Raw genomic sequence first — 27,254 nt, forward strand, 5'->3', positions numbered from 1 at the left:
CCAATTATTCATTATTTTGGCATTGTGAGGATTGTTAATGTTTCAGTGATAGCCTTTTTCCTTGGATGGAGAAAGCTAGCATGAGGGGACATAGCTTTAAATTAAGGGGCGGTAGTTATAGGACGGATGTCAGAGGTAGGTTCTTTACCCAGAGGGTGGTGGGGGAATGGAATGCCCTGCCTGCTGCAGTTGTAGATGCGCCTAGTTTGGGGGCGTTTAAGAGGTCCGTGGATAGGTTTATGGATGGAAAGGGATTGGTTTAGGATAGAGGGTCATTGCTTTTCTCTTAATTGGTCGGCGCAACATCGTGGGCCGAAGGGCCTGTTCTGCGCTGTAATGTTCTATGTTCTATGTTTCATTCTAGGTGCGTTTTTACTGATTAAGTAGCTTTTATCAAAATGCACTTTATTCAGAAATACAGTTTAACTATAAAAAATGAATCCGCTTAATAGTTAACATTTGAACAATACTTAAGCATGACAAGGTGCAATTCTTAACCATGAACCTATCTATTGGTTCCAATTCGAACAATATTCCACTTTTGACTTAAACTCCTCTTCAAAACCAGTTAGCAACAACACCGGTTCAAGTTCTTGTACTTGTAAACCGTCCTAGAGTTTTTTGAACAACTCTGGAGAGACAGATAACTATCTTCTGACAGCCCCAAACAGTAACCTCCAGAGAGAGCTAGACAGAAAGATACATCTTGTTTTTTTTTTCAGAGCCAGGCAGACGCTGACTATTTTAAAACATTTCTCCGCCTGTTAACATGCAACTCTGTCAAGCAAATTAATCAAAACCCTGTTCTGAAACCCAAGTAAACACAAATGCATTAACTCTGTTAGACAAACACATCATTAGCTAAAAATCAGTCATTATCCTGCATTCTAAATTTTTGAGCTCCCTGCTGCCCAGATAAATCAGTACCTTGTCGGACAGCTGACTTCTAAACATACCCGTACAAGAAAAATGAACAAAGGAAAATACCACACAGGGACAGGCCCTTCTGCCCTCCAAACCTCTGCCAATCATGATACTCTAACTAAACTAAAAGAAACCTGATCTTACACAGTCCATATCCCTCTATTCACTGCCTATTCATGTACCCATACAAATGCCTCTTAAATGTTGCTAATGTGTTTGCTTCCACCATCTCCTCCAGCATCACATCTCCTCTGGCACCCACCACTCTCTGCATGACAAACTTGCCCCATACATCTTTCTTGAACTTTCTCCCTCTCACCTTGAACCTATGCCTCCTTGTAACTGACACTTCCACCCTGGGGAAAAAACCTCTGACTACCCACCCTATCTGTGTCCCTCATAATTTTGTAGACCTCTATCAGGTCTCCTCTCAATCTCCTTTCCAATGAAAACAATCCTAGCTTATTCAACCTTGCCAACTCCCTCGACCAGACAACATTCTCGTGAACCTTCTTTGCACTCTCCAAAGCTTCCATGTCTTCCTGGTAGTGTGGCAACCAGAACTGCGTGCAGAGCTCCAAATGGGACCTCGCCAAGTTTTTATATAGCTGTAACGTGATTTGCCAACTCTTGTACTCAACGCCCCGGCCGATAAAGGTAAGCATGCCCTATGTCTTTTTAATCACCTTGGCCACCGGTGTTGCCACTTTTAGAAGACTGTGGACCTGCACACCCAGATCATTGTGTGTTAATATTCCTGAGGGTTCCACCATTTACAATATAATTTACAACTAAATTTGCTCCTTCAAAATGCATCACCTTGCATTTGTCTGGATTAAACTCCATATGCCATTTCTGTGCCCAAGTCTCCAATCTATCTATATCTTGTATCCTCTGACAATCCACCCGCCACTATCAGCAGCTCCGCTAATCTTCGTGTCATCTGCAAACTTACTAATCAGACCACCCAATTTTTCCTCCAGATCATATATGCTGCAAAAAACAGAGGTCCCAGCACCGATCCCTGTGGAACACCACTAGCTACAGATTTCCATTCTGAAAAACACCCTTCCGTGGCTATTCTGTCACTCATGAACAAGCCAGTTCTGTATCCATCTAGCCAGCCCACCCGAAATCCCAAGTGATTTTAATTTTGTACCAGTCTGCCATGTGGGACCTTGATGTGGGTATGCCAGCGTTGGACTGGTGTAAACACAGTAAAAAGTCTGACAACACCAGGTTTTAGTCCAACCTATTTATTTGATAATATACTCGCAAGCTTTCGGGTTAGCCCGTTCGTCAGGTGAATGGAGAGTTCTGGCCTCAGACAGAGCATATAAAGCACAGACAGTTTAGAGATTACTGATTAGAATGCGAATCCTTACACCTAACCTGCTGTTCAAGACCTGAAGTGGCTGATAATGTGAGTGGAAGGAGCACTGATCACAGTTTAAAGAGATGTGTATTGTCTCCAGACAGTACAGTAAGTGAGGTTTTGCAAACCCAGGCAAGTCACGGGGGTTACAGATAGTGCGACATGAACCCAAGATCCCTGTTGAGACCGTCCTCATGTGTGCGGAACTTGGCTATCAGTCTCTGTTCAGCGACTCTGCGCTGTCGTGTGTCGTGAAGGCCGCCTTGGAGAATGCTTACCCGAAGGTTCCCTTCCTGTTGGCGAACACTTCAGTGGTCACGGGCATTCAGCCTCTGACCTTCGGGTAAGCATTCTCCAAGGCAGCCTTCACGACACACGACAGCGCAGAGTCGCTGAACAGAGACTGATAGCCAAGTTCCGCACACATGAGGACGGTCTCAACAGGGATCTTGGGTTCATGTCGCACTATCTGTAACCCCCGTGACTTGCCTGGGTTTGCAAAACCTCACTTACTGTACTGTCTGGAGACAATACACATCTCTTTAAACTGTGATCAGTGCTCCTTCCACTCACATTATCAACCACTTCAGGTCTTGAACAGCAGGTTAGGTGTAAGGATTCGCATTCTAATCAGTAATCTCTAAACTGTCTGTGCTTTATATGCTCTGTCTGAGGCCAGAACTCTCCATTCACCTGACGAACGGGCTAACCCGAAAGCTTGCGAGTATATTATCAAATAAATAGGTTGGACTAAAACCTGGTGTTGTCAGACTTTTTAATGTGGGACCTTGTCAGACACCTTAATAAAGTCCATATAAACTACATTCACAACCCTTCCCTCATCAATTATCTTTATCACCTATTCAAAAATGATAATACATTTTTTAAAGGCATCGTATCATCATATCCTTACCATTGAAATGATTTCATCCTTAATCTATTGACCTCCCCCACCACGAGGTATATTTGATTCCCAGTCCCAACTATCATGTCTCAGTTACTTTAATGTCACACTCCCCAAGTTGAAATTGAGGCTCCAGTTCACTTAATTTTTCCCTTCTGTGTTTTTTAATGAAGAATGCTTATTTGGTCCACACTAACCTACCCCCCGATCTAATATTTTTAACTTGCATTCTTCTTTTTTCCTAATGCTTTAATTTATTTTACATCTTTTGGTTTCCCCTCTACTGGGAATGCCTAAAATACACTTTCTGATTGGCACTGTACTCTCTTTCTTTTGATTGAACTATTATCAATAGTATCTTTTCCACCAGACTCTGATTCCCCACTGAAATTTTAAAGTCCTTGTGGTCACTCTATTTATCCTTTCCACTGGAATCCTGGTTCTAACCTGATTCAGGTAAAGCTCAGCCCAGCAGTACAATTCCTTCCTGTTCCAGTACAGGTGCCATTATCCCATGAAATAGAGCACCTCATTCCTGCACTACTCCTTCAGCTATGTGTTCATCCTTCCGAATCTGCTTATCCCATGCGGGATATTCAATCCTGATGACATAAGATGATATCTGCCTCCCTGAGTATTGAATCTTCTGCAATGCTACCACATTAGGCTTCCCTCTTTTGCACAACTTCCTCCTTCAAGGTGCCTTGGTGTGCATGCTAGCCATTCTTCCAATGGCCTTTATCCTTACTCTCCACTTGTAGGAATTGTAATCAAGACAACACAAGTTCAGTATCACCCAAGGCAAAACAGCATTGTATCTGTTGGATTGGACCAGTTGCTGTGGCCCTTTTGTTCTCTGTTTCACCTAATTTTTCTTTATTTTCTGCATTATCACTCACGTCAACCCTGTTCGTAATCTGCTACTCCCTTTTGAGGTGTGATCAAAGTCGTGCAAACTGTCCAGAAATTTCCCCACCCGAATGTCTCCAGCTCACTATTGTTCAAAGTCTCTGAGCTAGAGAGATTAAAGATGGAGATCTCTATTACATTTTGCTGTCCAGATGTTTGGACATTTGTGGTCCAGACACACAACCTGCTTTGCATATCTGTTTTAATTATTTCTTCTTGTATCTAGGTTTTAGTTTGTTTCTTTCCTTTTCCTATTGCTCCTAAGTTTTACTGACACCAAGCAATGGGCAAAAAAATTTAAATGCTTACATTAGAGGTGCTATATAAATACAAGTGGTTGAATCAATAGTAACTATGCAGATACTGTGAGTAACTTAGTAATTCTGCAGGTATACAATGATTAACTCTCACCTTGCTAAATCAGTAAAGACTCTGTAATGTTACATAGCAACTAACCCTTGCCCTGTTACATAAGCTGCAGATTTGTGTTGTTGGAGACTACACGTAAATCTTTTAAAAATTAATAATTAAAATTGAAACAGATTTCAGAATTAGTAATTTTGTCAGTGCTGTGAATGAGAAGTTTGCGATAGTTCCCATGCTCTGAAATTTTCACACTTCAATTTAAGATGCTCCTATTTATATGTTTTTATAAATATGCATTTATAAATTAGATTTTCTCAACTTCAAATGCTGAAATGTACACAGGGGTTAACTGTGTGGGTTTTCCTCCCAAATGGGATAAGTATTGTACTGTCTATGTTTAACAGATGCCAGCACAGAAGATGTAGTAAAATTTGAGAAATTTTATGAAAAATTCACAATTGGAGCTATTTGGCTATTTTTCAGCTAATTGTCGAGCAATTCAATAAATTTGCATCTAGGACAAATGTGCATTAGTATTGAAATGTGAATGAGCTTGATATAAGAAATAGGTTATTCTTGCTGTGTTTCTGAAACCCAAATTTCATCATAGCACTTGACAGATGACATATAATTGAATTTTTTATTGTTTCAAAGTACATCCCTGCTAATCCAGTAATGGGTCCATTCTAGTGAGTGCTAAGAACTGTAAAGTTGCCAGTCCAAAATATTGAATAAACCTAGCTTTTATTGTGCTATGAAAAATTAGTGTGTTAGTGAAGGTTGCTCTTGGTCAGGTGTTTGCTTCAATGGTCACCTCACCTATGTAGGGGTACGGCCTGCCTGTCTGTGCAGCCCAGTTACTGCCTGCCTGAGCACCATGTTGCCTCCTGGTCAAAACTGCTGAATTCCTGGAAACTACTGGCTTAGAATTAAATAAATTATTACATAAGAACATAAGAAATAGGAGCAGGAGTAGGCCATCTAGCCCTTTCGAGCCTGCCCCGCCATTCAATAAGATCATGGTTGATCTGTCGTGGCTCAGTTCTACATTCCCGCCCTCTCCCCATAACCCTTAATCCCCTCGCTTATCAAAAACCCATCAACCCGCGTCTTAAAAATATTTAGCAAGGCAGCCTCCACCACTTCAACGGGCAGAGAATTCCAGAGATTCACCACCCTTTGAGTGAAGAAGTTCCTCCTCAACTCCGTTCTAAACCGCCCCCCCCTTTATCTTGAGGCTGTGCCCCCTAGTCCTCCTGTCCTTTCTGAGCGGGAAGAGTCTCTCCACCTCTATCCTATCCATCCCATTCATCATCATCTATGTCTCAATGAGATCTCCCCTCATTCTTCTAAACTCTAACAAGTACAAGCCTAGTTTATTCAGCCTCTCCTCATAGCTCAACCCCCTCAACTCTGGTATCAGCCTAGTAAACCTCGTCTGCACTCCCTCCAAGGCCAAAATATCCTTGCGTAAGCGTGGCGACCAAAACTGCACACAGTACTCCAGCTGCGGCCTCACCAGTGCCCTATACAGCTGCAGCAAGACCTCCCTACTTTTATATTCAATCCCCCTCACTATGAAGGCCAGCATCCCATTCGCCTTCCTGACCACCTGCTGCACCTGCAGGCTGGGTTTTTGCGACTCATGCACAAGGACCCCGAGGTCCCTCTGCACCATCGCCTGCTGCAGTTTTTCACCACGTAAGTAATAGCCCTTCTTACCATTATTCCTACCAAAGTGGACCACCTCGCACTTGCCAACATTAAATTCCATTTGCCAGTTCCTGGCCCATTCGCCCATCCTATCTAGATCCTTTTGCAGACTCTCCACACCCTCCGTGCAATTTGCCGTTCCACCAATCTTGGTGTCATCAGCAAATTTCGACACCATACACTCGGTTCCCTCCTCCAGATCATCTATATAAATGGTAAATAGCTGAGGCCCCAGCACCGACCCCTGGGGCACTCCACTAGTCACCAACTGCCAATCCGAATAGCACCCATTAACCCCCAGTCTCTGCCTCCTATTTGACAACCAATTCTCTATCCACGCTAACACCCTACCCCCAACTCCATGCCCCCTTACCATCTGCAATAACCTCTTGTGTGGTACCTTGTCAAATGCCTTCTGATTATTGCAATAACTAGAGCTCTAGCAGTGGAAAAAATGGCATGTCATTCAAATTTCAGAAGTGCGGGTAGAACAGTGATCCAGGAACATAATGCTTTGTGAGCTAAGCGCTAAGTCAAGAATTTGGTGCAATGAGATCTCCGCTAAATATGTTGCAAGTGGTAATTTAGATTAATAATTAGAATTTGTCTCAAACTTTAAACCTGCAAAAAAAACTGCAAGGTAGTTAAGATGCCTAAAACAGAACCTGGCTGGCAGTGGTAATTACATGTTAATCATCAAAAAGCAGTTGTCTGAATAATTGTTATTAATTGGAGCAGGAATAAGATGTCTGCAAGTAAACAGTGTTTGATACTGCATAGAGTGATCTGTGAATAGAGTGCATCATGAACAGTGCTACATCAGGAAATTGATGCAAGTCAGAATTCATTGCAAAAAAAAAAGAAGCCGCTGCTTACCTCCAGGAGGGTTTGTCTCCAAGCTAGGAAACAAACTTGCTAATTTCATAAGCAATTAACTAATCAAGTGAATACAGTTAGACAGGCATGGCAGTGCAGGTGATGTGTTGTGCCTCAAGGATGTGGCAGTTTGTGGAATTCATGACACGTCCGAGCAACTATATCTGCCTGCAATAATTGTCAGCAGCTTCAGCAACTTTGGCTCAGAGTCTGAGTTGCAGATGGACACAGTCACACACCCTAAAGCAAAGTCAAACTTCAGAATTGGTCAACTATCAAGGGCAGGGGGATGTGACTGCAAGTCAGGCAAATAATAACCGGACATTTAGAAAGTCAAAATGCAACCCAGAGTCAGTACGGCTTTGAGGGTAAATCATGTTTGACTAATTTGCATGAGTTCTTCAAAGATAATACAAGCAAGATGGGTAATGGGAATTCTGTTGATACAGTATATTTGGACTTCCAGAAGGCATTTGATGCCTCACACAGGATTAGGAGTAATTTGTTAGCTTGGATAGAGGATTGACTAACCAACAGAAAATAGAGTCGGGATAAGTGGGTCTTTTTTCCGGCTGGCAAAATGTAACTAGTGGGAAGCCACAGGGTTTGGTTCTGGGGGCTCCAACTATTTACAATCTATATTAATGACTTGGATTCAGGGATAGAAGATACTTAGAAGAATTGCACTTAGAATATTGTGTATAGTTTTTGTCCCCTTATTTCAGGAAGGATGTAGTTGTATTGGAGGTGGTTCAGAGGAGGTTCACCAGATTGATTTCAAAGATATCGGGTTTGTCTTATGAAGACAGATTGGCCAGTTTAGGCCTATACTGTCTGGGATTTAGGAGAATGAGAGGAGACCTAATTGAAGTGTACAAGATGATTAGGGGTTTGGCAAAGTAGACATGGAGAGAGTGTTTCCTCTTGTAGGGAAATCTAGAAACAAGAGTTCATAGTTTTAGAGTAAGGGGTGGCAGATTTAAAGTAGAGATGAGGACAAATTACTTATTTCAGAGGGTCGTGAGTGTGTAGAACTGACTACTGCACAGCTTGGTGAATTGAGTAAATTTAAGAGGTGAACTGATTTTTAATCAGGGTTTGAAGGGCTATGGTGAATGGGCAGGAAAGTGGAGTTGAGGCTGAGAAGAGTTCAGCCTTGATTGTATTGAATGGCGGTGCAGGCTCGAGGGACTAAATTGCCTACTGTTACCTCTAGTTCTTATGTCCTTAGTAAGGGGTCTAACGTGTAATAATGGATGAGCGTCAGATCTTGGACTATGACCAAAATTTACAAGATACTTTCTCCTTATGTGTTAAAGAACAAGAACTGAAGTTTAGATGAGTAAACTGACCTTTGTACTATGTTGCAGGAAGCCATCCAGTTGGGGGCGGTGGAAAGGAATGTGGTATTGATGAGGAACAGTATAGTCTGGGAATTGAATCCTGTTCTCTCTGCAGCTGTGACCAGAAGTTCTGAAAATTATTTTGCCTGTGTGGTGCAGGGTGAAGAACTCTCATTGCAGCTGAAAACAAATTTGGATTGGGAGGTTGAGGATCTAGTTGTCATTGTCCATGTAGGAACCAGCAGCACTAGTAGAGCTAGGCATGATGTTCTGCTGCGAGATTTTGAAGAGTTAGGGTGCAGATTAAAACACACAAGCTCAAGTGCAATAACCTCTGGATTGTTCGCTGAGCCGTGTGACAATTGACATAAGATCAAGCAAATTTAGAGAAATAAATGCACTCAGTGGTCTTTGAAGAAGGAGTTTTGCTTTATAAAACTGATACATGTACTCTGATAAGAGGAAGCTGTTTTATTGGGATGGGCTCCACTTAAACCAAGCTGAAATGTTTGCTGGAGCAGACGAGGAAGGAGCATCAGAGAGAAAGCTAAGACTTTACCTGTTAAAAACCTGTTTAAAATAAGTTTAAAGCACTTTGTTCTTTGTAGAACTGTTTAAAGCATTTACTTATTGTATTTACTGCTTTAAGAATTGTGAGGGAGTGATTATCAGGCAGTTGTGGCCCATCAGCTTTAATTATCAAGTGTCCACACGGTGAAGCCTTACATTGTTTGCTGGAGCAGACGAGGAAGGAGCATCAGAGAGAAAGCTAAGACTTTACCTGTTAAAAACCTGTTTAAAATAAGTTTAAAGCACTTTGTTCTTTGTAGAACTGTTTAAATTAAAAGCGGAGGAATTTAGAGTAGCTAAGAGCAGTGGGCGAGAAGAGGATTGGGAAAGGTTTAAATGTCAACAAAGATTGACAAAAAAGTTGATAAAGGAGGGTAGAAGAAGCTATGAAGCTGGGCTAGCACTTAATATAAAAAAGGATAGCAAGAGTTTTTATCAATATATAAAAAGGAAGAGGCTGGCTAGGGTGAACGTTGGTCCCTTAGCGGATGAGAAAGGGGACCTAGTGGTAGGGGATGGGGATATGGCTAAGGTCTTGAATAACTTTTTTGTTTCTGTCTTCACGGAGGAGGACGTGAATAATTTGCCGGGTGTTAGCGATGGAAAGGTGGTAGGACTGGAGGGTCTTAATGACATTACTGTTACTAGAGAGGTGGTGCGCGACAGACTGGAGGGGCTGATTGTGGACAAGTCCCCAGGACCGGATGGAATGCATCCGAGGGTTCTGAAAGAAATGGCGGAGGTGATAGTGGATGCCTTGGTGGTTATTTTCCAGACGTCGCTGGATTCCGGGGAAGTGCCGGAGGATTGGAAAACGGCTAATGTTACGCCGTTGTTTAAGAAGGGTGCCAGGCAAAAGGCGGGGAATTACAGGCCGGTTAGTTTAACGTCTGTGGTAGGTAAAATGTTAGAATCCGTCATTAAGGAGGAAATTGCGAGGCATCTTGAAGGGAATTGCTTGATAGGGCAGACGCAACACGGTTTCATTAAAGGGAAGTCGTGTCTGACAAATTTACTGGAGTTCTATGAGGATGTGTCTAGGGCGGTGGATAGAGGAGAGCCGGTGGATGTGGTCTTTCTGGATTTTCAGAAGGCGTTTGATAAGGTACCTCACAAGAGGTTACTGCAGAAGGTCAGAGGACATGGAGTTGGGGGTAGGGTGTTAGCGTGGATAGAGGATTGGTTGTCAAATAGGAGGCAGAGAGTGGGGGTCAATGGGTGCTATTCGGATTGGCGGTTGGTGACTAGTGGAGTGCCCCAGAGGTCGGTGCTGGGGCCTCAGCTATTTACCATTTATATAGATGATCTGGAGGAGGGAACCGAGTGTAGGGTGTCGAAATTTGCTGATGACACCAAGATTGGGGGAAAGGCAAATTGTGCGGAGGGTGTGGAGAGTCTGCAGAAGGATCTAGATAGGCTGGGCGAATGGGCCAGGAAATGGCAAATGGAATTTAATGTTGGCAAGTGTGAGGTGGTCCACTTTGGTAGGAAGAATGGTAGGAAGGACTATTACTTACGTGGCGAAAAACTGCAGCAGGCGACGGTGCAGAGGGACCTCGGGGTCCTTGTGCATGAGTCGCAAAAACCCAGCCTGCAGGTGCAGCAGGTGGTCAGGAAGGCGAATGGGATGCTGGCCTTCATAGCGAGGGGGATTGAATATAAAAGTAGGGAGGTCTTGCTGCAGCTGTATAGGGCATTGGTGAGGCCGCAGCTGGAGTACTGTGTGCAGTTTTGGGCGCCGCACCTGCGCAAGGATATTTTGGCCTTGGAGGGAGTGCAGAGGAGGTTTACTAGGCTGATACCGGAGTTGAGGGGGTTGAGCTATGAGGAGAGGCTGAATAAACTAGGCTTGTACTCGTTAGAGTTTAGAAGAATGAGGGGAGATCTCATTGAGACGTATAAGATGATGAATGGGATGGATAGGATAGAGGTGGAAAGACTCTTCCCGCTCAAAAAAGACAGTAGGACTAGGGGGCACAGCCTCAAGATAAAGGGGGGGCGGTTCAGAACGGAGTTGAGGAGGAACTTCTTCACTCAAAGGGTGGTGAATCTCTGGAATTCTCTGCCCGTTGAAGTGGTGGAGGCTGCCTCGCTAAATATTTTTAAGAAGCGGGTTGATGGGTTTTTGATAAGAGAGGGGATTAAGGGTTATGGGGAGAGGGCGGGAAAGTGGAACTGAGCCACGACAGATCAGCCATGATCTTATTGAATGGCGGGGCAGGCTCGAAGGGCCAGATGGCCTACTCCTGCTCCTATTTCTTATGTTCTTATGTTCTTAAAGCATTTACTTATTGTATTTACTGCTTTAAGAATTGTGAGGGAGTGATTATCAGGCAGTTGTGGCCCATCAGCTTTAAATCAGCGCCAAGTTTAAAAGGAGGCCTGGTGTAGATAGCGGGCAGCGTCGGAGCGGGAAGCAGAGTGAGCTATTAGGGCTTAATATCAAAAAGGGCTTGAAGGTAAAAAGGCCAGGTGGAAAGAACAAGGAAAAAAAAAAAAAATTTTTTTTCAAAACTACTACAGCAAAAAACAAGGAAAATATTTTTTCCCACAACAAATTATATTGAATAATGGAGGGGCATGTGATGTGCGGTTCCTGTATGATGTGGGAACTGGTGGACCCCAGGGTCCTTCCCAGTGGCCATGTCTGCAGTAAGTGCAGGTTGCTGGAGGAGCTCCAGCTCAAGGTGGATGAGCTGGCCTCTGAGCTACAGACACTGAGGCTCATCAGGGGGAGAGAGGGTGTCATTGTCAATGGGGTGCAAGTGACATCCACCCCCCCTAGACTGTCTAAATCTAAGGGTCAGGAACAAAAGGGGGCTGCTGGGAGGAGGAAGGGGGGTGAGGAGCGGAGGCCTCAGCCTCTTAATCTGCATAACAGGTTTGAGGTTCTTGCTTCCAGTCTGGAAGAGGACGAGGCAGGTGAGGTTGGTGAGCAAACTGCACACGGTACAGTGATGCAGCAGGACATAGGCAAAGAGAAGGGGAAAAGGAACGTAGTAGTGATTGGAGATAGTGGGGTGAAGGGTATTGACACTGTCCTTTGTCACAATGACAAAGTGCACAGAAGGGTGTGTTGTCTGCCTGGTGCTCGGGTACAGGATGTCGCAGCTGGGCTGCAGAGGAATCTGGAGTGGGAGGGTGAGAACCCAGTTGTGGTGGTACATGTGGGTGCCAGCGACGTAGGCAAAGTGCGGACTGAGGATCTGGGGAGGGAGTATGAGAAGCTGGGAATGGAATTAAAAAGTAGAACCGACAAGGTGGTCTTCTCTGGGCTACTGCCTGAACCGAGTGCAGACGGGCGTAGGGTTGACAGGATAAAGGAAGTGAATGGGTGGCTCAGAGATTGGTGTGGGAGGAATGGGATCGAATTTATGGGGCATTGGCACCAGTATTGGGGTAGGTGGGACTTGTTCGGGCAGGATGGGGTTGGTCTGAATCGTGCTGGGACCAGAGTGCTGGCGAATCGAGTAAAGAGAACTGTAGACAGGGCTTTAAACTAATTAGGGGGGGGGAGGGTGCGAGGGTAGGTGATGTTAGGAGGTCTACAGTTAAGGATAGGGTACAGGTAAGGGAAGAGGCTGAGGATGTCCCAAGTGGTGGCGTTACGGCAAATAGGGTCCAGAAGAAGGCTGGGATGAAAGCGCTTTATCTGAATGCACGAAGCATTCGGAATAAAGTGGATGAGCTGGTGGCGCAGATCGACACAAATGGATACGATCTGGTGGCCATTACAGAGACGTGGCTGCAAGGTGACAGGGACTGGGAGATGAATGTACAGGGCTATCAAGTGTTTAGGAAGGATAGGCAGGAGGAAAGAGGGGGTGGCGTAGCTCTGCTGATTAAGGACAGCATCAAGGTGGTAGCAAGGGATGATATCGGAGCCAAAGAGCAGAAAGTGGAATCGTTGTGGGTGGAGATTAGGAACAGCAAAGGGAGGAAGACGCTGGTGGGTGTCGTCTATAGGCCCCCGAATAATGATCTGGAGGTGGGGCGGGCTGTTAACGCGCAAATAAGTGCGGCGTGCAGGAATGGGACGGCAGTAGTTATGGGGGATTTCAATCTGCATATTGATTGGTCGACCCATGTTGGACGAGGTGGGCTCGAAGAGGAGTTCTTGGAATGCTGCCGGGATAGTTTCCTGGAACAGTGTGTGTTGGAGCCGACGAGGGAGCGAGCTATCTTGGATCTGGTGCTATGTAATGAGGCGGGTAGAATTAGGGACCTTGAGGTGAAGGATCCTCTTGGAGAGAGTGATCATTGTATGGTGGAGTTTCTGTTGCAGATGGAGGAGGAGAAAGTGGGTTCCCGGACACGTGTCCTTTGTTTGAATAGAGGGGAGTATGGTAGGATGAGAGAAGAATTGGCGAATGTGGACTGGGGGAGTGCGTTGGAAGGTAGGTCTGCTGAGGAGCAGTGGAGGATCTTTAAGGAGATCTTTCTTGGTGCTCAGCAGAAATTTATTCCGATGGTCAAAAAGGACAGTAGGAAGAGAGGTAATAAGCCGTGGATAACGAAGGAGGTGAAGGAAAGTGTTAAATTAAAAGCGGAGGAATTTAGAGTAGCTAAGAGCAGTGGGCGAGAAGAGGATTGGGAAAGGTTTAAATGTCAACAAAGATTGACAAAAAAGTTGATAAAGGAGGGTAGAAGAAGCTATGAAGCTGGGCTAGCACTTAATATAAAAAAGGATAGCAAGAGTTTTTATAAATATATAAAAAGGAAGAGGCTGGCTAGGGTGAACGTTGGTCCCTTAGCGGATGAGAAAGGGGACCTAGTGGTAGGGGATGGGGATATGGCTAAGGTCTTGAATAACTTTTTTGTTTCTGTCTTCACGGAGGAGGACGTGAATAATTTGCCGGGTGTTAGCGATGGAAAGGTGGTAGGACTGGAGGGTCTTAATGACATTACTGTTACTAGAGAGGTGGTGCGCGACAGACTGGAGGGGCTGATTGTGGACAAGTCCCCAGGACCGGATGGAATGCATCCGAGGGTTCTGAAAGAAATGGCGGAGGTGATAGTGGATGCCTTGGTGGTTATTTTCCAGACGTCGCTGGATTCCGGGGAAGTGCCGGAGGATTGGAAAACGGCTAATGTTACGCCGTTGTTTAAGAAGGGTGCCAGGCAAAAGGCGGGGAATTACAGGCCGGTTAGTTTAACGTCTGTGGTAGGTAAAATGTTAGAATCCGTCATTAAGGAGGAAATTGCGAGGCATCTTGAAGGGAATTGCTTGATAGAGCAGACGCAACACGGTTTCATTAAAGGGAAGTCGTGTCTGACAAATTTACTGGAGTTCTATGAGGATGTGTCTAGGGCGGTGGATAGAGGAGAGCCGGTGGATGTGGTCTTTCTGGATTTTCAGAAGGCGTTTGATAAGGTACCTCACAAGAGGTTACTGCAGAAGGTCAGAGGACATGGAGTTGGGGGTAGGGTGTTAGCGTGGATAGAGGATTGGTTGTCAAATAGGAGGCAGAGAGTGGGGGTCAATGGGTGCTATTCGGATTGGCGGTTGGTGACTAGTGGAGTGCCCCAGAGGTCGGTGCTGGGGCCTCAGCTATTTACCATTTATATAGATGATCTGGAGGAGGGAACCGAGTGTAGGGTGTCGAAATTTGCTGATGACACCAAGATTGGGGGAAAGGCAAATTGTGCGGAGGGTGTGGAGAGTCTGCAGAAGGATCTAGATAGGCTGGGCGAATGGGCCAGGAAATGGCAAATGGAATTTAATGTTGGCAAGTGTGAGGTGGTCCACTTTGGTAGGAAGAATGGTAGGAAGGACTATTACTTACGTGGCGAAAAACTGCAGCAGGCGACGGTGCAGAGGGACCTCGGGGTCCTTGTGCATGAGTCGCAAAAACCCAGCCTGCAGGTGCAGCAGGTGGTCAGGAAGGCGAATGGGATGCTGGCCTTCATAGCGAGGGGGATTGAATATAAAAGTAGGGAGGTCTTGCTGCAGCTGTATAGGGCATTGGTGAGGCCGCAGCTGGAGTACTGTGTGCAGTTTTGGGCGCCGCACCTGCGCAAGGATATTTTGGCCTTGGAGGGAGTGCAGAGGAGGTTTACTAGGCTGATACCGGAGTTGAGGGGGTTGAGCTATGAGGAGAGGCTGAATAAACTAGGCTTGTACTCGTTAGAGTTTAGAAGAATGAGGGGAGATCTCATTGAGACGTATAAGATGATGAATGGGATGGATAGGATAGAGGTGGAAAGACTCTTCCCGCTCAAAAAAGACAGTAGGACTAGGGGGCACAGCCTCAAGATAAAGGGGGGGCAGTTCAGAACGGAGTTGAGGAGGAACTTCTTCACTCAAAGGGTGGTGAATCTCTGGAATTCTCTGCCCGTTGAAGTGGTGGAGGCTGCCTCGCTAAATATTTTTAAGAAGCGGGTTGATGGGTTTTTGATAAGAGAGGGGATTAAGGGTTATGGGGAGAGGGCGGGAAAGTGGAACTGAGCCACGACAGATCAGCCATGATCTTATTGAATGGCGGGGCAGGCTCGAAGGGCCAGATGGCCTACTCCTGCTCCTATTTCTTATGTTCTTATGTTCTTAAATCAGTGTCCTGGCAAATCATTTATCTAGGGCTGTGTATAGGGCTTCAAACTAAAAGTGAAAAGAAGATTTGGAAATCTAAAGAGAAAAGTCAAGACAAAAGAATAGTGGAGTGATGTGGGTAAAGACGAGCTGGGTGGACAGGAGAGACAGAGTTTAATAGTAATAGTTTATTAGTGAATATGGTCAATGCAAATAGTTTAAAAATAAAGTAAAATTAAAGACTCTATCTGAATAGACAAAACATTCTTAAGACAGGTGAGTTTGTTTAACAGATAGAAATAAATTGCTTAGATCTAAAGGTATTTGCAGTGATATGGTTACAAGGTGACCAAAATTGGGAAATAAGTATTACAGGGTACACACATTTCAGAAAGCATGGACAGGGAGGAGGGGCCTGAAAGTGAAAGATGACACAAAGACAGTAGCGAGAAAGGATCTTGGCTCAGAAGATAAGGAAGTAGCATCGGGGGGGTGCTTTAATCTCAGATTGATGAATCAAATTTGCAAAGGTCTTCTGAAAGATAAATTTGTGGAATGCTTCTGTATGCTTTTCTAGAACCATATATTGTGGAACGAATCAATGATAAAACTGATTTATATCTAGTATTTTCTCCAACGAAACAGTTAATTAATATATTCTTAAAAGATCTAGCGGAGAAAAGTGATTATAATACAATTGAATGCCATATTAAGTTTGAAAGAACAATACTGTAGTCCCGAACAAGTCAACTACATTGGCGTGAGGAGAGAACTGGATATGGTTGATTGTGTAAATTAGCAATAAGCAAAGGAAGAATTAAAAATACATTCCATTGAAAAACACTAATCTCAGCAAGAATGATCCTCACTCACTCATCTGAATACTTATCCCCACCCGCTACCCCTGTGGCTGAGAATAAATAACACTGGTACACTCTCAGGATACGAGGCTAGGATGTGAAATTTCTTCAGAGGGTTGTGAATCTTAAATTCTCTAACCAGTGGGTTGTGGGTGCTCCATTGCTGAACATATTGATAATCAGGAGCAGGCAGGAAAGTGGAGTTGAAGCTGAAGATCAGCCAAGATCATATTAAATGGTGGAGCAGGCTCATGGCCTACTCCCGCTCCTATTTCCTTTCTTATGCACCATTTTTTTATATTAATGATAAATAATCTTAATCAGAGACTCAAGTGGAGGGAGCTTTACAAGAGTCTGCTGGTACAGAAATTGAAAATTATTTACCAGAAACCTCAAGAATAAAGCATTGTATCTCCTGCCAGTTAGTTTAGAAAATATAGGGCAAGCTAAGACCCTACAGCGTAGAGGTTCCTCACCATGTTAGTGTTCCACTAACTAACTCGCTACAGTGTGACCTGAAATCGACGGCTAGAATAACTTTGTTCTGGAGTTGGTTAATATTCTTCACTGCTAAACTTATCTTTTTTTTTTGCAGGTATTTTAGAGACCATTTGGGATAAAAACAGTGTTACAGCTGCTACTCCACCCCCCTCCCCAACTTCAGGAGATAGTGGTAGGTTCTGTTGTTTGATTAAAATGTGTGCACTTTGCATATATGACCAGTCAGTCCGAGTGAATGACAGTGATTTGCATTAAATTTATCAATTTTGATGCAAATATATTTATTCTGTAGGAGCAAGCTGGTGCTATTAGGGAATGGAACAAATCTGTTTAAGGTATTCGTGATATCAAGAAGTCTCAAGTGACATATAGAGCAGCCAGATTGAGCCGATGTCCATGCAACTTCAGAACATTTGTAACTGAACTGTCAGTAATTGGTTTTTGCACTAGATTTGTCATCAATCACACACATGAAGGAACCTTGAATCAACAGTGATGAAGGGCAGCGTGTACTTCAGCTCTCAATATATAGTTAAATGATAGTAGGATTTGGACTATGTGATCCCTCTCTCCTTGTACAAAATATGAACCCCATCTCTTTACAGAAGACTGATGAAAAGCAGCTATCAAAGCTTCAAACTCAGCTGCTTTACTTTGCATGAAAATGTCTGAATTTTATGCAGTTTTCTGTGTTCTTTGATTAATAAAATATTAGACACAAACTTATAAATGCAAGTTCATTTGTCTCACCTAAGCTGTTTAAAGTAAGCTGGTTCAGTGGAAGCTACAAGAATACTTCAGAGGAAGAGATTCCCTTCCTGCGGATTCAACCCAGCATGCAGTCATTCAAAATTACTACACAGTACAGATTGCCCACCCATACTGGGATCAGCATTGCTAAACTTTTTACTGTGCCTGTGGAATGTGGCAATGCATGACCCCTCTGGTCTTACAAGGAATAATCTTCTTTCAAAGGCATGTCATGCTTGAAATTGTACCATACAGTCTTCCCACTAAACAGCCAACATTTTAAAATGAAAGTAAAATACTGCAGATTTAACATTTTAACTTATACCATTACTGCAGTTCAACATTTTAAGATGTTGCTGCCAAGACTAAGTTCAGGCAACAGGTTTATTTTTAGAGGAAAACTTAGTTTGGGAAAAATCCAATCAGCTGCATGTGCCAAGTGATGTCTCAGTTTGATGTTCCTTGCCTGCCATCTTCCACAAAGGATAGTTTCCTCATGAAAGTGGTTTGATGATTTCTGTCAGCAGAGAAGTCAACAAACTGAAAGTTGTTCATTTGATGTTGGAGTGTATTAGTGCAGCCATGATGCTATAGAACGCTTTCAGTATCCACTACATGCTGTAGCAGTTTTGATTACCAGAAATATAAATGCTCAACCTCTTTGTACAGGCTAAAGTATTGCTGAAATTAATTTATAATTTAATCACAAAATACAATAAAATATTAATAAGAGGACTAGAATTAGGTTATGATGAATTACTGCATTTTAAAGAAATACGCCTGCAGCACTTTTTTTCTTTAGATGAATCAATTAAGCTTTCTGTTTTTTGGCAAGCCAGGATCTCTGTCTTCTGTAGGAAGGTGATATTTGGAAATGCTCAAGGTGCAAAACCTGAAAACCTAACAGCTAGAACAAGCACATTTAGTGGATGATATGAAACCATTTCTTAAAGTAAAGAGAAAGCTTTGCATGTTGCAGTGATGGTTAAGGCATATACATCTGCTTTTCTGCATTTCAGTGAGGCTGCCAATAATCTGAAGTTACCGAAGTCTAATGATTTCTTTTCCCCCTGCTAGGTGATTTGCTTAGTAGCCTTTTGCAGACTCCCCATGCTGCCAAATTATTAAATCAGCCAATCCCAATTTTGGACCCAGAGAGTGAGCATGTTTGTTTTCTGGCTTTGGACTGTCTGACTCATCTCTTCAGCTGGATTCCGCTCTCTGCCAGCATCACCCCAACTCTCCTGACTACCATCTTCCACTTTGCTCGTTTTGGTTGTGACACCCGTGCCAAGAAACTAGTTGCTGTGAATGGAAATGGCCACAATAATAACATCATCCAGGAGCGAGGTAAACTGGGTGTGTTAGCTATGTCCTGCATTAATGAACTCATGTCCAAGAACTGTGTCCCTGTGGAGTTTGAGGAGTATCTACTGCGTATGTTCCAGCAGACATTCTACTTGCTGCAGAAAATCACCAAAGAGAACAATGCACACTCCATAAAGAGCCGCCTGGAAGAGCTAGAAGAAAGGTAAGCCTTGTAGATAACCAAGCATAGGGGGTATGGTACGGAACCCTACTCTTGAGATTACTTTGTACACTGTTTGGAAACAAATGTATTTTGGACAAGTCTGACTATGCATAAGGAGCTTGAGCCCAAAATGAAATCGTAAGGTGGCATAAATATCCTGCATTTTATTCCCCTAATTTTAAAAGTTTGTTCATTTTGCTGCGTAACAAAAGTCTCCTGTTTTATGAAATGCTGTAAAAGATGTCAATCAGGTTTTGCTGTAAAGATCAAAAAAAATTCCATTTAACATATCTGGTAATGAACTTTCACTTCTGTAAGTAATTGGCTGTCTTTAAACCTGTTGTTCTGAACTTCTCTAAGCCAGATGACAAGGGAGATAATTGACTCTAAAAGTTAGCAGCAATTTTTTTGTTAGTCTGAATTTGGACTTATTCAATACAGTAGCACTAATAGAAGTGCTGAGAAACCTCCAACCACAAGTAACAAATAAGTGTAAAAGTAAAAGAGATCAAATAAACTTAGTCGCCAGAGCTCACATGTCCTGCTCAGTAAAAACTTGTAGGCCCCTAGAGTCATAGAACCCTACAATATAAAAGGAGGCCATTTGGCCCATCAAGTCTGCACAATCCCACCCAAGCCCTTGCCACATAACCCAATGCATTTATCCTAGCTAGTCCCCCTGGCACTAAGGGGCAATTTAGCATGGCCAATCCACCTAACCCACATATTTTTGGACTGCGGAAGGAAACTGGAGCAGCCAGAGGAAACCAACACAGACACAGGGAGAATGTGCAAACTCCACACAGACAGTGATTCAAGCTGGGAATCGACCCTGGGTCCCTGGCACAGTGAGGCAGCATTGCTGCCTCATTGTGCCACGATGCTCCCTATTTAAGACCTACTGGTCTAACCTACAGCGGATGAATAATAGCTATTGATGAGATCTCTGTGCACACAGCACTTAGAATTGTGCCCTGACAGAGTTGTCATCTTCAGGAGAGCATTCTTGAAAAAGAATGATGAATCTGAATGAAGTCTAAGTCTGGTGTGGATTTTTGTGTAAAGATCTCAAGTTGCTTATGACGGGATTTTCTCTTGCTGCGTTTCAGGTATTGAAAAGTTATCTCTCCTGTAGGTAATGGTTGCAGGGTTATTTATTATAATGTAAAAAATCTACATTTCTTGCAGTAATGAGTGTGCTTAGTAGCTATCTTCTCCATTGTGTGTACTTAAAAGTTTGAGATTTGGCTTGTAATAACTATCTTATTGAGTACCTCTATCCCTGACCTTTCCCTTTTAGCTATGTGGAAAAGTTCACTGACTTCCTGCGACTGTTTGTGAGTGTTCACCTGCGTCGGATTGAATCCAACTCCCAGTTTCCGGTGGTGGAGTTTCTGGCCCTTCTTTTCAAATACACCTTTCATCAGGTAAGACTGACTTCTGTGAGTCTGTACTTTAGAAAGTATGTACAAGCAATAGGTGGAACAGAAGCTTCCCATAGAAAAAGGAACAAAGCAAAGCAGCCTCGTCAATCAGCAATGCAGCATCATTGTGGTGGTATTGCATTTAATCATGCACACACTTTCTTTAAAATGTTTGGTAACATGTCTGCCAGTAGTGAGATTAGTTTAGAGATAGAGTATTGCTGAAGCAACTTTTAAGAAGTAAAATGCATACAACAGGAATGTTAAAATGTTGGATATTTTAAGTTCAGGTAGATTAAAACTCAATTTATAACTCAATGTGCTTTTCAGGAGGAAAATATTGATGAGGTCTCTGGTATCTGTGTTTTGATTCCTTTGTCTTTTGCCAAGAACGAGATGTGAGTGTCCTCAAACATGAGACACAAAGGGTTAGTATACAGGTATAGCGAGTAAATAGAAAAGCTAATGGAATGTTAACCTTCATTGTAAAGGGACTGGAGTATAAAAGTAGGGAAATCTTGCTGCAATTGTATAGTGCATTTGTGAAACCACACATGCTCTATACAATGTGTAGAGCTATATACTGCATGTAGTTTTGGCCCCTTAATTCAAGGAGAGGTATACTTGCATAAGAGGAAGTTCAGCAAAGTTTTACCAGGTTGACTCCTCGGATGACTGGGTTGTCTTATAAGAAAAGGTGGAGCCATACTCTTTGGATTTTAGAAGAATGAGATGTGATCTATTGAAAATGTATAAGATTCTGGAGGAGTGGGGGGGTGTACTAGACAGCGTAATTGCTAAGAGATTGTTTCCCCTTGTGGGGGAACCTAGAACTAGGGGCACAATTTCAAAATAAGCGGTAGAGATGAGGAGCAATTTCTTCTCTGAAGGTCATGAATCTTTGGAATTTTCTACTCCAGAGTGCATTGGAGGCTGAATTAGACAAAGGTTATTGGGAGCAGAAAGGAAAACTGAGTTAAAACTATTACCTTATTTTCCAACCATTTATCTTTTTCTGAAACATAGAAACTAGAAGCAGGAATAGGCCATCTGGCCCTTCAAGTCTGCTCCACCACTCATTTTGATCAGGGCTGATCATCGAATTCATTATCCTGATTTCCTCCCCCCTGACATTTGTGGATAACCTGACATTTATCCACATTATACTGCATATGTGCACACAGTCAACCTATCCAAATCACGGTGAAGCATCTCTGCATCCTCCTCAAAGCTCACCGACCCACCCAACTTTATATCGTCTGCAAATTTGGAGATAAAACATTCAAACCCTCTTTCAAATCATTAATATGTAATGTGAACAGTTGGAGTCCAAGCACAGATCCCTGCAGAGTGACAGAGCAGGCTTGAAAGGCCAAATGGCCTACTCCTGATCTTATTTCTTATGTTCTTCACCCAGAAGGGTCTGTTGGAACTTTGAAAATGTGAGGTTAAATCCAGCTGTCATGATTCATGTTGGAACAAATAACCTAGGTAGGAGCTGGAAGAGACCCTGTTAATACAATATCTAGAAATTAGGCTCAAAGTTTAGAAGCAGGGTCTCAAAGGTAATAAACTCTGAATTGTTGCCTGAATCAAGTGCAGATAAATGTAGAAACAGCAGATCAGCTGAATTGACAAACAGCTAAATGGCTGGTGTGGGAAAGTGGGGTTCCATGTTACTGGATGCTTCATTTCTGAGGCACAAAAGAGCTGTAATGGTAGGATGGACTCCATTTAAATCAGAATGTCCAACAAAAGGAGTGAATACGAAGGTGACAAAGGCTTTAGAATAAAGAGTGTGGGTGTGGAGGAACCCACAAGAAGCATAAGTAGTCTAAGTGTTAATGAAATGGGGCATGGTAAGAATAGATTAAGGGTGGGTATGAATGCAATGGAATATATAGATATAAAGAGCCAAAAAGGATGGTTAGACATCAAGTAAGAGGAAATCATTAAAAATTAGTTAAAATGTCTGTATAACAATGAATGGTGTCCATAATGAAACAAGGTTTTGGAGGTAGTTGTGTAGGGGAACCAGATGTGCTGTAGGAATTACTGAGACGTGGCTATTGCAGAAGTTGGACTGGGAATTAAACATTGCATGGTTTTATCATATTTAGACAAGATACTGTGGGCAAAAGAGGACACAGAGTGGCACATTTTCCCCGTGTCTGCATGAGTTTCCTCCTGGTGCTTCAGTTTCCTCCCACAATCCAAAGATGTGTGGGTTAGGTGGATTGGCCATGCCAAATTGCCCCTTAGTATCAGCAAGATTAGCTAGGGTAAATGCTTGGGGTTATGAGGAAATGGCTTGCATGCAGTTGTGGTTGGTGAAACTCGATTGGCTAAATGGCCTCCTTCTGCACTGTAAACTAGGCTTGTATTCGTTAGAGTTTAGAAGAATGAGGGGAGATCTCATTGAGACGTATAAGATGATGAATGAGATGGATAGGATAGAGGTGGAGAGACTCTTCCCGCTCAGAAAGGACAGTAGAACTAGGGGGCACAGCCTCAAGATAATGGGGGGGCAGTTTAGAACGGAGTTGAGGAGGAACTTCTTCACTCAAAGGGTGGTGAATCTCTGGAATTCTCTGCCCGTTGAAGTGGTGGAGGCTACCTCGCTAAATATTTTTAAGACACGGGTTGATGGGTTTTTGATAGGAGAGGGGATTAAGGGTTATGGGGAGAGGGCGGGAATGTGGAACTGAGCCACGACAGATCAGCCATGATCTTATTGAATGGCGGGGCAGGCTCGAAGGGCCAGATGGCCTACTCCTGCTCCTATTTCTTATGTTCTTATGTAAGATTCTATTATTCTATGAGTGGATTTTGTTTATAAGATAACATAGGCAGTAGAAAAAAGGGACATGGCCAGCAACAAGGCAAAAATAGAATCCTTTTGGATCAAGATAAAAGGTTTTTAAAAGAAGGATTCATTGCATTAATGGATGTGATCTACAGGCCACCTAAAACTGGAATGGAGTTGTCAGGAGAACTGTGCAGAAAAATCAAGGAACTGAGTGAAAATTGAGGGGTGGGGAGTGAGATGTGACCGTATGGATGTATAGAAAGTTGAGGTTTTAACAGTATACAGCGACAATGTTTTCTGTGGTAGGGAAAAGCATAATTAGAGGTCATTGATTTAAGATCGATGAAACCAAATAGGAAATTCAGAAGAAGCTCCTTACCCACAGAAGTGGTGAGAGTCTGGAGCTCATTACCATGGAGTGATTGAAAGATGATTATAGTTGCATTTAACACAGGTATATGAGGGAGAAGGTTATTGAGGTTATGATGCGTTTAGATAAGGAAAGATGGGAAGGAGGTTTGAATGGAGCTTAAGCACCCAGCATGGACTGATTGGGCCAAATGATGTGTATTTGTGCCTTAAATCCTATCATCCTACAATGTGTAAGCTGATGGCAGAGGCAACAAATATAATTTCTGGTGTTTTGTTACAGCCCAGTCATGAGGGTTACTTCTCCTGCCTTGACATATGGACAATATTCCTGGATTACCTAACGAATAAAATCAAGAGCCGACTTGCTGATCGGGATGAGGTCCTAAACAGGTCAGTTGCTACATCTTAGTATTTGTCCTGCTTCCTCTGTGTCCTAAATGATTTTAGATTGGGACAATTTGCCATTTTTGTCTGCAGGGTCATGTTGTAGCTCTTGTGTTGCTTGTGTTTGTATGAGAGCTTCCTTCCTCTGTTGGGCTCTTTATAAATCTTTTAAATTGAGAATACCCAAAGTTACCTTGATTTCCCTTGGCTGAGTATAAAATATAACCCAGTCACAGTTCCTGTGCAGTATTTGTACAATGACATTTTTACTTGGATCATAACACTACCATATTAGAATTAAAATTAGCTTGATTTTCTGTAACAACTGCAGTGCTCAATATTAAAACTGGAGTCACTGTATTTCCACTAATTTGAATACTTGAACGCTTCAGATCAGAGAAACAAAGGTCAGATAAATGTAATTTCTCAGCCCCACTCTGTAATTTCATCCCTGCAATGATCGTTGATTATGAAGAAAAGTGACAAAAATGTTCAATTGTTTTAATTCCAGTGCCATGGGTTTCCATGTACTTTAGGAAATCATGGCTTAAAACGAGACCAAAGCTGTATATTTACTTGGATGTAAAACATACTTTGGCAGTATTTGAAGAACATGAAGCGGTCACTATGTTCTAACCTAGATTCATCCTACAACCACTGTCACCAAAGGTTTTTTAGTTATTCATTCTTTTGCTGAATGTAGGATCTGGTCTGCCAAATTTGACAACTGAACTTTCATTTGGCAGTAAAACACTCTTGGATGCCTTGAGAACGTAATGCGGCAATGCATAAACTGCAACTTTCAATTGTGCTCAGTGCTAGATCATGGAATTACCTGCATTGTTAATGTCACTAGCTGCCAGAATAGCTCTTTTGGGAAGGAAGGTGGGAACTGCATACTTAACTGCAATGATAGTGTTGAAGTTGTTGAATTAAAACATAGGAGCAGGAGGAGGTCATTTGGCCCTTCGAGCCTGCTCCGCCATTCGTTACGATCATGGCTGATCAGCCAACTCAATAGCCTAATCCTAAATGGGAGATCTAGGGATGGTTAGAAGCCTTGAATTGTACCTTGCCATTCATTTTGCAGCAGCAGTTGTCTAAAAACAAACAGGATGTGAAACTATACTGCTAGATTGTTAAAGTATAAGTTGTAATATGTCTGATTAAAACCAAGTTCTGGTCATTGAGATACAAGGGAGCAATGCTTAGAAAATTGACAAGACTGCCCCCAACATCAGAGGGCTTAGCCAGGAGGGAGAATTCTGGAGACTTGGCCTGTTATCCCTAAGAAGCAGCAACTAAGAGGGAAACTTCTAAAGGAACACAATATGGTAAATGGTATGGACCTGGAATTCTACTTCAAATTAAATCATGAAAAATTCACATTCAGGCCTAATGTCAGGAATTTGAGTGTAATTGTGTTAATGGTGAAGTTGGAATCACAAGAAACACTCTTTAGTAGTTGGGTACTGTACAATACTATGTTTAATGGATCCTCCGGGATGAGGGGTTAGGTGATCTTTTTAATCCACCTCCTGGAAAGAAAATCTCCTCAGCTGCAGGAGGCAGTATTTGGAATCACTAACCTACAGAAGTATAACCACGTTTTAACCTTTTAATATTTTTTTTCTGGGCGGCACGGTAGCATAGTGGTTAGCACTGCTGCCTCTCAGCTCCAGTGTCCTGGGTTCGATTCTCGGGTCACTGTGTGGAGTTTGCACGTTCTCCTCGTGCCTGCGTGGGTTTCCTCCGGGTACTCCAGTTTCCTCCCACAGTCCAAAGATGTGTGGGTTAGGTTGATTGGCCATGCTAAGAAATTGCTCCTTAGTGTCCAGGGAAGCGGAGGTCAGAGGGATTAGTGGGTATAACATGTAGGGATGTGGGGGTAGAGCCTGGTGGGATTGTGTTCGGTGCAGACTCGAAGGGCCTCCTTCTGCACTGTAGGGCTCTGTGATCTATGAATAGGCCTTTTCTGACCTCAGTGGTTGGCACTACGATGATAGCACACTTGACATTTTGATCAAAAATGCACTCAAAAATCCACTTTAATGTGAAGAAAATTCCTGTTGACTGCCTTCACGATCCAAGGGCTAGCTGAGAAGCCTCCTGGGAAGGCCAGAGCTGAGGATTTGAATGACGTTTTTAATATGTCTAAATTTGCAGCAACGTTCTTCAGCTTCTGAGGTGTATGCCCATTAGACCTTATTTGAACAATGAGATTGTTGAGGCCTATTAAGATTCATGAGGTACGGTTGCTCAAGTCTTGACATCTTTGCTGCATCGTGCCTGCAATAGGATGGGAACGATTCTCCCATCTTGCTGCCCTGCTAGCATCTTCCAGCGTTGGATTTCTGGCAGCATCACATCTGTGCTGATAGTTGCCGCATATACTATGCAAACATTAATTTGTGTAATTTCAATGCAGTTACCGGGTCCGGTACAGAAGTCTCCTGGCGCTGACAGATCGCCATGTGCAGTGGACTGCTCAGTGTACCGATTTCAGCCTCTCCAACAGGGATAGACTTGCCCATTGATTTTTAATGGATGTGCATGCTAGTGACCTCTGCAGTACACAGCGTGGGAGATTCTTCTCTGAACTCCCACTGAAGAAACCAGTGTGAATTACTCCAGTTTTCTTTTTCTAACTTGACACTTAGGATTTCTTTAGGAGAATTTCGGACATGAAGATAACAGTCTAGCCTGTGAGAGTCTGTTTCTTCAGCTAAGTTAGGGTTAGGGTAGGTAATTTTATATACTTGCATGATTGAGCTAGGATATATCTGCCTTCTCCCAGATCATCTTTACTGGACGTTACCATACGTAGTGCCAAAATGCCTGTTTATCCTGAAGCTTAAGTTTCCATGAAGGATGTTGCATCTGTTGCTAACAGATGGGCATCATTTGGAGGGCGTGCTAGGGCACTCATTTTTCTTTTTTTGCCCCCCCCGGGTGTTACAAGATTGACTTGCTCACTTACCTATACACAATAATTTCTCATTGGCAGAATTATTTAGCATATTTATATTCAGTGGTTATTCTGATTTCTCTAGCTATCTTATCCATTGGTTAAGATTCTGATCATCATCTTCAACAGTCATTCACTAACGAGTA

The 27,254-nt window shown here is 43.0% G+C and overlaps 1 protein-coding gene across 4 annotated transcripts in view; it reads left to right on the forward strand.

The window, feature by feature from the left end:
• The window catches only part of xpo6 (exportin 6), a 116,642-nt gene that overhangs the window by 45,436 nt on the left and 43,952 nt on the right, over nucleotides 1-27,254 (forward strand). For all 4 annotated transcript variants that reach the window (XM_080206709.1, XM_080206710.1, XM_080206711.1 and 1 more), the window contains exons 6-9: nucleotides 16,965-17,042; nucleotides 18,698-19,151; nucleotides 20,452-20,578; nucleotides 24,037-24,146. In XM_080206709.1, coding sequence (XP_080062835.1) covers nucleotides 16,965-17,042; nucleotides 18,698-19,151; nucleotides 20,452-20,578; nucleotides 24,037-24,146 — 769 coding nt within the window. The remainder of the gene's footprint in view (nucleotides 1-16,964; nucleotides 17,043-18,697; nucleotides 19,152-20,451; nucleotides 20,579-24,036; nucleotides 24,147-27,254) is intronic.

This window comes from Carcharhinus amblyrhynchos, chromosome 18 (assembly GCF_965287045.1).
Source record: "Carcharhinus amblyrhynchos chromosome 18, sCarAmb.v2.hapA, whole genome shotgun sequence".
Lineage (NCBI taxonomy): Eukaryota > Metazoa > Chordata > Chondrichthyes > Carcharhiniformes > Carcharhinidae > Carcharhinus > Carcharhinus amblyrhynchos.